Source organism: Piliocolobus tephrosceles, chromosome Y (assembly GCF_002776525.5).
Source record: "Piliocolobus tephrosceles isolate RC106 chromosome Y, ASM277652v3, whole genome shotgun sequence".
Lineage (NCBI taxonomy): Eukaryota > Metazoa > Chordata > Mammalia > Primates > Cercopithecidae > Piliocolobus > Piliocolobus tephrosceles.
In genome coordinates this window covers 20,122,951-20,133,383 of record NC_045456.1, presented here as the reverse complement: position 1 = coordinate 20,133,383, position 10,433 = coordinate 20,122,951, and the positions used below count along the sequence as shown (strand labels likewise).

The window sequence follows — 10,433 nt, the reverse complement described above, 5'->3', positions numbered from 1 at the left end:
TGTCTCTACAAAAAAAAAAAAAAGGTAAAAGATTAGCTGAGAGCCACCACACTCAGCTAACATTTTTTTTTTGTAGAGACACAGTCTTGCTATGTTGCCATTACTTTTAATGGCAAAAACCACAATTACTTTTGCACCAGCCTCCCTTCCTCCCTTCCTACAGATTTGAGTTTGTGGCGCTTGGGTTTCTCCTGGTTTTTGTCCACATGATATGAAGGGGCCTGTTTAAGCTGCTTCTCTCATGCACTCGGCGTCTGTGACTTTGCATCTGGGTGTGTTGGCTTCACGGAGGACCTGGCTCAGACCACTAACCGCACGGAGCCTGACCGCTTCCCACAGAGCCCAGCTTCCGTGGTTGGCACGGGATGTTAAGGATGCCGTCCTTTGGGTGTGGTGGCTGGTCCTAACGCTGTGATTACCAGGGTCCTGGGCTCACAGTGGCTTTCTTGAGGCTTTGACAAGATAGGCTATTGGCTCTCCCTGCCTCCTTCTTTCTCTTCTTCTCTGCCTTTGTTCCTTCCCTCCTCCTTTCTTTCCCCCTCCCTCCTTTTCTCTCTTCCTTCCCTGCTTTTCTCTTTCTTCCTTTGCCCTCAATTCTCCCTCTTTCTTTTCATTCTTTTTTGAACTCTCCCTCTTTCTTCCTCCCTCCCTCCCTTCCTTCCCTCCTTCTTTTCCTCCTTTTTTCCTTTTTCTCTCTTCCTTTTCTCTATCTCTTCCTTTCTTCCTTCGCTTTTCTTCTTATGTACCTCTTTTTTCTCTCTCCCTTCTTTCTTTCCTTCCATCCCTCCCTCCTTCTTTCCTTTTTCTCCCTCCATCCTTCCTTTTTTCTCCCTCCATCCCTTCCTCCTTTCCTTCCTTCCTTTTTTCTTCTCTCTATTCTTCCTCTCTTCATCCATCTCTCCTTTTCTTACATGCCTCTTTCCTCCTCTCTCCCTTCTTTCCTTCCTTCCCCTCTCCTTTCTTCCTTCCTTCCCTTCCTCCCTCCCTCCTGCCCTCCCTGTTCCCTGCCTCCCTCCCTGCCTTCCTCTGTCTCTCCCTTCCTCCACTCCTTCATTTTGGTTTCTGCTTCCCACTCTCACACTTTGAGCCTCTTTTCCCGTTACCTCCTTGCTCAGAGCAGCTCTTTCTATCACCTCCCTGCTGCTGGGGGCCCCAGCGCACAGCAAAAGCAGACCTAGCACCAGTTTACTTTTTTTTATTATTATTTTTTTGTCTCTTTCAACCTTCCATTTCAGATGAGCTGAAGACCTAGGGGTGAGCAGAGAACCCAGCCCAGGCCTGCGGAGCATCCTGACCGTAATCGTTTTATCTGCTAAGATGCAGCCTTAAAGCAAACCCTTCCATCTGCCACTCCCCTCGCCCCGCTGGCAAATTCCCACCACGGTGGGATTCTCACTCACATGACAGATTCTCTGCCTTCAATTCCATATGCTTTTGCCTTTCTTGATGCACAGAAGCTCATTATAGCAAATCATATTTCTGCACAAGAGCTTCAGCAAATGAAGAGAAATACAAATATGTTCTTTTAAACGTAAATGTAACAGGGCAGTGACTTCCATGTTTTAATGAGTTTTGTCCCCAAGTCCATCCCTGCCAAGGGAACAAACTGGGACCCAGGGTGGCCACCCTCTTCCCTGCAGTATCCTAGTTACGCTCACTCACGTCCTAAGGATTTGACTTTCCAGGTCATGCATGGATTTTTAAATCTTCAACCTTTTCAGCCCTTGACTTGCATTTCTCACTGCACTTCCTATGAAGCGGTTCTTAACTCTTTCTGTGATCAGTGTTCCAAACAGGTGCACATCTTGGTTCCTAGAAAAACAAAATTCATATGTTGAGGAATCACCCAAACATCTCCTGATCTTCACACTCTAAGGCCTGTTGGGAATTGCTGGGTGGTCAGGTCCCTATTCACATGTCTGAGCACAGAGCCTCTCCGGGCGTCGTCTTCAGATTCTCCCATATGCCTGAAACACACATTGTACCTGGATTTTCCTTCCGTTTCTGAAGTCCACCGACTTGTTCTTCAGCGTAATCGATTCTTTTTCTTTCTTTTACTTCTCTTATTTCTTTCTTTCTTTCTTTCCATTTTTTCTTTCTTCTTTTCCTTCTATTTATTTTACTTTTCTTCTTTGTTATATGTTATTTCTTTTTCTTTTTTTACTTTTCTTCTTTTTTCATTTTTCTTTTATTTCTTTTTTGAGATGAAGTCTCACTCTGTTGCCCAGGCTGCAGTGCAGTGGTGCAATCTTGGCTCACTGCAACCTCCACCTCCTGGGTTCAAGCAATTCTCCTGCCTCAGCCTCCTGAGTAGCTGGGACTATAGGCACACACCACTACACCCAGCTAATTTTTGTATTTTTAGTAGAGACAGGGTTTCTCCATGTTGGCCAAGCTGGTCTCGAACTTCTGACCTCAGGTTATCTGCCTGCCTCAGCCTCCCAAAGTGCTGGGATTTACAGGCATGAGCCACTGTGCCTGGCCCTTTTTCTTTTTTCTTATTCCTTTTACTTTTTTTGTTTCTTGTTTCTTATTTCTTTTTCTTTTTCTCTTATTTCTTTTTCTTATTTGTTTTCCTTTTTGCATTTTCTTTTTTTATCTTACTTGCTTTACTTATTTTTCTTTTTTTACTTTTATTCTCCATTTTTCTTCATTCTTTTCCTCTTATTTCTTTGACTTTTCTGATTTCTTTTTTTTTTTTCTTATTTTCCTCTTTTTTCATATTCCTTTTGCTTTTTTCTTATTTGCCCTCTTGTGGAAATGAGGCACAGCCTCCCTTATGGTTTAGCCGTAGCTCTAGCTGAGCACAGATGGTTTGATCCTCCTGTGTTGGGGCACTGTACGGTGTGAGGGCACAAAACCCTGACCCATATGGGTCTGGTCACCTCACAGAGGTCACCTTTACAGCCCCCCACTCTTTGAAGGATGTGTCCCAAGGTGTCTCAAGTCTGATGCAATGAAAGCTGCCCCCCAGTGACCACAGGACTGAGTCCAAAATGTCCTGTGTGTTTCCCAAAGTGTCTGTCCTAACACCACTTAAAGATTAGCCACTGCTAGACAGCGATCCTCAGGTATATGGTCTCAGGATTGGTCCCAAGTGCATGGTGTGTGTGTGTATAAATATATATTCACAAAGCATAGGGACCCATTAAAGGCATATTACTTTGCTTAATGGTTCTAATAGCTAAAAATGATTTCTAACCTGAAAGAAAAGCACCATGAATTGTTTGAAGTTGACTTGTCAGATGTGGCGTGCTTGGTCTAAGTTTTGACAGGAAGAGTACGTGGATGGGGGTGTACGGAGCATCTCATGAGACCAGTTCTCCTGAGAGGTCCGTGATATTGGAACTGTTGCCCCAGATGAACTTTGCCCTTGTGAGACTTTATTCTTTTCAATTGACTTTTTCCCTCTTTAAAACTTGCCAGCTTTTATGTAGTGTTTTATAAAATTACAGGAATAAAAAGAATATCTTTTATGCTTTTTAACCAGTGAGGGGGGAAGGAGAAATTATTTGTCCTCTGAAATGAATGCACGTTTTCAATTTCTAGCCAGGACAGTTGGCTGCAAAATGCACCCGTGTTGACAACTTGCCACCAGCAGAACAAATGACATTTGTGCTGAACATTTTCAGATCGTTTCAAATGTTCTCCTCTTTGGGGGTTTTTCCTCTCTTTCTTTTTCTTAAATCATAGAACTTTGGCCTCTTTATGTGGGAGTCATTTAGTGGTTAGGGAAGAACGGCTGAAACCATGAGTTCGTGTAGTATAAACTGGCGAGGCTGCCTCTGCTGTCATTAAAAGTTACGCTGCTGGCTCGGCACGGTGGTTCACACCTGTAATCCCAGCACTTTGGGAGGCCGAGGCGGGCAGATCACAAGGTCAGGAGATTGAGACCATCCTGGCAAACACGGTGAAACCCCGTCTCTACTAAAAATACAAAAAATTAGCCGGGTGTGGTGGCGGCGCCTGTAGTTCCAGCTACTCGGGAGGCTGAGGCAGGAGAATGGTGTGAACCCTGGAGGCGGAGGTTGCAGTGAGCTGAGATCACGCCACTACATTCCAGCCTGAGTGGCACAGCGAGACTCTATCTCAAAAAAAAAAAAAGTTACACTGCTGCACCATACAAACGTGTCCCTTTATGAAGGCATTCGAACCACAGATGGGGCCGTTTTACAAATAGTACGGTCTTTGTGAGTGGGAAACGCATGGCCACAGATTCGATGAGCTGCTTCTGCCGCTTCCCTTTGTGTTGAAAACGTGGGTGTTCCTTCACACCAACACTGGAAAGAAATAAATACCTATAGATCTGTGCATCTCTTACGCGTTTCCAATTCTGTTGGCTTATGCTGTGCGTCGGAAAAGAAGCGACACCGACAACATTTGGGGAGATGACCCTGTTTGCATTGTGGCATGCTTGAAACATTTTTTAATAGAAATTTGGGAATAGAGGGCCGGGCACCATGGCTTAGGCCTGTAGTCCCAGCACTTTGGGAGACTGAGGCTGGCGGATCACGAGGTCAGGAGATTGAGACCATCCTGGCTAACACGGTGAAACCCCATCTCTATTAAAAATAAAAAAAATTAGCTGGGCATGGTGGTGCATGCCTGTAATCCCAGCTACTCTGGAGGCTGAGGCAGGAGAATCGCTTGAACCCAGGAGGCAGAGGTTGCAATGAGCTGAGATCGCGCCACTGCACTCCAGCCTGGGCGACAGCGAAACTCTGTCTCAAAAAAATATTAATAATAATTTTAAAAAAAAGAAATTTGGGAATAGAAACAAGACTGGGAAAAAATGCTGGAGGAGGAAGAACACTGGGTACACAAGACCCCTCGGCTCTCTTGTCCTTTGATGGCTGGGGCAGCTCTTAGTGGTCTGAGTCCTCACTCATCTCACTCTGCATTCTGGGGGAGGTAGAAGGCGGGGTAGGAGAGCCAGTTCAACCTGAGAAGGATGATCAGTGCAGGGTGGATAAAGGAAGAAAGTCCCCTTTCCCCAGGTACTGAAAAGATGCTAATCTGCTGAGATTCTCTGCATTTATTTTTATTTATTTTAATTTTTATTTTGGGACAGTCTCGCTCTGTCACCCACGCTGGAGTGCAGTGCCATGATCTTGGCTCACTGCAGCCTCTGCCTCTTGGGTTCAAGTGATTCTCCTGCCTCAGCCTCCCGAATAGCTGGGACTACAGGTGCACGCCACCACGCCGAGCTAATTTTTGTATTTTTAATAGAGACAGGGTTTCACCATGTTGGCCAGGATGGTTTTGATCTCTTGACCTTGTGATCTGCCCACCTGGGCCTACCAAAGTGCTGGGATTACAGGTGTGAGCCACTGTGCCCAGCCTCTGCATTTATTTTTATTTATTTATTTTTATTTTGAGACAGTCTCACCCTGTCACCCAGGCTGGAGTGCAGTAGTGCAATCTCAGCTCACTGCAACCTCCACCTCCTGGGTTCAAACGATCCTCCTGCCTAAGCCTCCCGAGTAGCTGGGAGTACAGGTGCACGCCACCACACCCAGCTAAATTTTGTATCTTTTAGTAGAGACGGGGTTTCACCATGTTGGCCAGGCTGGTCTCGAGCTCCTGACCTCAAGTGATCCACCTGCCTCAGCTTCCCAAAGTGCTGGGATTACAGGCGTGAGCCACTGCGCCCAGCCGTCTGCATTTGTTTGATGAGTTTGGGGGCAGTTATTAAGAATCTTATTTTCATAGATGCATGTGCTTTTTTTTAATATATGTATAGAAAGGGCCTCCATGTGGGTGTTCCTCAGTGTTTAGGGAGAAGAAAGCAACCCTTAAAATAGAGGAAAATAAAGCTGCTTGGATTACCCTGTTGAAGTTTATCTCTGCCTGTGCCATGCATGAAAAAATACTGGCAGCTGGGCGCCATGGCTCATACTTGTAATCCCAGCACTTTGGGAGGCCGAGGCGGATGGATCACAAGGTCAGGAGATGGAGACCATCCTGGCTAACACGGTGAAACCCCATCTCTACTAAAAATACAAAAAATTAGCCGGGTGTGGTGGCGGGTGCCTCTAGTCCCAGCTAGTTGGGAGGCTGAGGCAGGAGAATAGTGTGAACCCGGGAGGCGGAGCTTGCAGTGAGCGGAGATCGCACCACTGCGCTCCAACCTGGGTGACAGAACGAGACTCCGTCTCATAAAAAAAGAAAAAGAAAAAATACTGGCAAAGTCTTCACTTAGTTGAGTGTTAGACTCCATATTCCCAGTGGGTCTTGGGGTTCAGAACTGAGTGCTCTCATCCAAGCAATAGGAGTGTCAACCTCAGGAAAGCCCAAGTATTTTGTGTGTATTTTGAGGAGAGGGTTCTCTGTTGCACTGAGCCTCTCTGTGTGTTTTCTTCTTGTTTTCAGCAGAACAAGGGGAGGTGGACATGGAGAGCCACCGGAACGCCAACGCAGAGCCAGCTGGTAAGAAGGACGGGGAACAGCGGTTCGCACACGTGGCCAGTGTTCCCATGTTATCTTCTCCATGCTCTCCCATCTTGCTGTCCTGCTCACATTCTCAAATTTGGTTGCATGGCTTTGAATGTCTTCCTTTATGTCTCGTTGCTTTTGAGGGATACTTTCAAGAGACAATGAATGTATAAACTTCCTAGGGCCTGGGCCTTCAGGGAAGACCTATGTGTGCCTGAGTCTCTGTTTAACAAAATATTAAGGAAGTTTTCCCAGGAGTTCGAGACCAGCCTGGTCAACATGGTGAAACCCCGTTTCTACTAAAAATACAAAATTAGCTAGGTGTGGTGGTGGGCGCCCGTAATCCCACCTACTTGGGAGGCTAAGGCAGAAGAATCACTTGAACCCCAGAGGTAGAGGTTGCAGTGAGCCGAGATCGTGCCACTGCACTCCAGCCTGGATGACACAGTGAGACTGTTTCAAAAAAAGAAAGGTCCAAGTGGCACACGATTGTTGCGTCATCGGGAAGTCCACAGCTGGCTGGCGTGCACTGGGAATTAAAAGTCCTCCTGAAATGTATCTCCTGAAATATAGCTTGTCAAGTTTTGCTGTCAACCTTTATTTTTGTTGTTAGAGATAGGGTCTCACTTTGTCGCCCAAGCTGGAGTGCAGCGACACGATCATAGCTTACTGCAGCCCTGACCTCCTGGGCTCAAGGGATCCTCCCACCTCAGCCTCCTGATTGTCTGGAACCACAGGTGTGCACCACCATGCCCGACTGATTTGTTTTTTTATTTTGTGGAGACAGGGTCTCACTAGTTTGCCCATCCTGACCTCAAGCAGCCCTCCCACCTCAGCTTCCCAAAGTGCTGGGATTCCAGGCGTGAACGACCGCGCCCAGCCTGCTATCACTTTCTACAACTTCTCTCAACCAGATGGAAAATGTGGTTAAGAAGAGACTGTTTAATTCGTGAGAAGCCTCTCAGGGTAAAAGGCATTTTGCCATTAGAAGCACTTTTGAAAATGGCAAGAAAGACATTTCTGTGTGTATATATGTGCGTGTGTTTTGTCTTTCATTTGTACATAATTGGAACCTTCTCATTTGCCTGAGAGATGCAACGTTTATTTTTAATAGGAGCTGTCAAATTGAGATGTATTTTTAGTGAGATGATTTAAAGTATTTTAATTTTTTTTCTTTTTGAGATGGAGTCTCTCTCTGTCGCCAGAGTGCAGTGGTGCGACCTCTGTTCACTGCAGTGCCCGCCTCCCGGGTTGAAGTGAGTCTCCTTCCTCAGCCTCCTGAGTAGCTAGAACCACAGGCACCTACTGTCATGCCCCACTAATTTTCTTTCTATTTTCAATAGAGACCAGGCCTTTGCCATGTTTTCCAGGCTGGTCTCGAACTCCTGACCTCAAGTGATCTGCCCACCTTGGCCTCCCAAAGTGCTGGGGTTACAGGCGTGAGCCACCGTGCCTGGCATTCAGTTTTAAAGATAGAGACTTCAAGAAAGTGTCTCGCCAGACGCGGTGGCTTATGCCTGTAATCCCAACACTTTGGGAGGCTGAGGCGGGCGGATCACCTGAGGTTGGGAGTTCGAGACCAGCCTGACCAATATGGAGAAACCCCGTCTCTACTTAACAACAATAACAAAAAATACAAAATTAGTCACGTGTGGTGGCACATGCCTGTAATTCCAGCTACTTGGAAGCCTGAGGCAGGAGAATCGCTTGAACCTGGGAGGCAGAGGTTGTGGTGAGCCAAGATTGCGCCATTGCACTCCAGCCTGGGCAACAAGAGCAAAACTCTGTCTCAAAAATAATAATAATAATAAAAGAAAGTTAGTGTCTTGTTGACTGCTCTTTCGAGTCAGGGAAAGATGTTTAGAACAAGCTATATCTTGAAGAGAAAAGGAAGATTTCCTCTGCTGCCCACTAATGAAGTTGTCTGGCTTCGTTAGCCAGTACATTGGTATATATGTGTGGGGCCCTCGTTACTTGAAGGGCTTGGCTTTCCAGTGTTTTCTACCAACCTGTTTGGAAGAAAAATACCATTGTTCTTAATTCCTTCTTCCAAATCCCAGCTTCTCCCTCCAAAATAATTTTAAGACTGACATGCAGAATAAAGTTTCCAAAACTTAAATGAACGGACCAGAAAATCTCAGCCTGGCATAATTGCAAATCAATAAAAACTGCACACTCTCATTTAGAAGATTTATTCTTCCATTTGGTAAGTTATAGGCATTTGTTACTGTCTTGGTGACGTCGTTAGTGGAAATTGCCTTCTGCCGTTTTCCTTCTGCTTTTTCTGCAGTATCCTTTTTTTTTTTTTTGTATGAATGGCATCATTCAATGAAATTGATTGAATTGATTGAGAGTTAGGGTTTTGCTTTTTCGTGATGAGTTTTGGGCCCATTTTTCTTATGCAGAAATAAAACCACCAGCTCCTGAAAGTTTTAGGAACTGTGTCCACGTGAGTGCTCAGGGAACTGGGAATGACTTTCTCTTCTCTCTGTCTCTCACAGTTCAGCGTACTCTTTTAGAGAAATAGAAGAATGTTGGCAGAAACAGCCCAGGCGTTGGCGGCAGGGTTAGAACAGCTGCCTGAGGCTCCTCCCCGAAGGACATTTGCGTGAGAGCAGAGTCGGAGGCCTTCTGTTCACGGCGGATTCTTTGTTGTAATCTTGCGATGTGCTTTGCTTGTTGCTGGGCGGATGATGTTTACTAACGATGAAACATCCAAAGGGGGATAGGCACTTGGACCCCCATTCTCCAAGGCCCGGGGGAGAGGGGTTTCCCATGGGATGTGAAAGGCTGGCCATTATGAAGTCCCCGTAACTCAAATGTCATCCCCACCGAGGCACCCCCCGTCCCCCAGAATCTCGGCTGTTTACAAATCACGTGTCCATTGAGCACGTCTGAAACTTCCCTGGTAGCCCTGACTTTTTTTTTTTAATTAAAATAAGGTAAGCCCTTCAATTTGTTTCTTCAATATTTCTTTCATTTGTAGGGATATTTCTTTCTCATGGCAGACTAATAAAAAGAAATTAGAAACCAAGTGCTAGCTCTTTCTTTCCAAAATGTCTTTTTTTACTTAAATGTTTTGCCGTGGGTGGATGTTAAAGAAGGCTGTGGTAATTTACAGGATGGGTTCCAAGTTCTTTTTCTGGGGCTTTAAGGCAAATTTTCAGCCTAAGTGCTAGCTCTTTCTTTCCAAAATGTCCTTGTTGGGCTCTTTTCCTTTCCCGTGTCCTGCCACATTGGGACGGGTACTCTTCTGCACCCAGATCCTCCCAGCCAGATACTCTTCTCTATCCAGATACTTTGTTTCCAGATACTCTCCCTGCAGCTAGGTACCCTGCCCCGAGTCCAGATACTCCCTGCTTCCAAATACTCCTGTATATTCAGATACTCGTCTGAATCCAGCTATTCCCTACATCCAGATACTCTCCTCCATCTAGATAGTCCCTGTTTCCAGATACTCTCCCTGCAGCTAGATACCCCCTCGAGTCCAGATGCTCCCTGCTTCCAGATACTCCTGTATATTCAGATACTCGTCTGAATCCAGATACTCCATACATCTGGATACTCTCCTCCATCCAGATTTTGGTTTATAGCCAGGTGCTTCCTGCATCCAGATACTCCCTGCATTTTGGTACCCCCACTGAGTTCACATACTCCCTGTGTCCAGTTATTCCCCTGAATCCAGATACTCTATGAATCTAGGTACTTACTGCATCCAGATACTCCTTACATCCAGGTACTCTCCTCCATTGAGATACTCCCTATATCTGGATACTCCCTGCATCCAGATGTTCCCTTTCATCCAAATACTGTCTTCCATCCAGATACTCCCTTTCATCCAATTACTCCCTTCCATCTAGATACTCTCCTTCATCCAAATACTCCCATCCAGTTACTCTCCTCTATCCACAAACTCTTCCAGATACTCTCCTTCATCCAGATACTCCCTTGTATCCAGGTATTCCCTGCATCCAGATGCCCCCTGCATCCAGATACTC

At 45.8% G+C, this 10,433-nt stretch overlaps 1 protein-coding gene across 1 annotated transcript in view; it reads left to right on the top strand.

Moving 5' to 3' along the window:
* Positions 1-9,469, top strand: part of LOC113223396 (CD99 antigen) — a 27,786-nt gene extending 18,317 nt beyond the window's left edge. Inside the window, exons 9-10 of the mRNA XM_026452856.2 lie at positions 6,376-6,429; positions 8,937-9,469. Of these exons, the coding sequence (XP_026308641.2) occupies positions 6,376-6,429; positions 8,937-8,962 (80 nt within the window). The 3' untranslated portion in view covers positions 8,963-9,469. The remainder of the gene's footprint in view (positions 1-6,375; positions 6,430-8,936) is intronic.
* Positions 9,470-10,433: the final 964 nt, after the last annotated feature.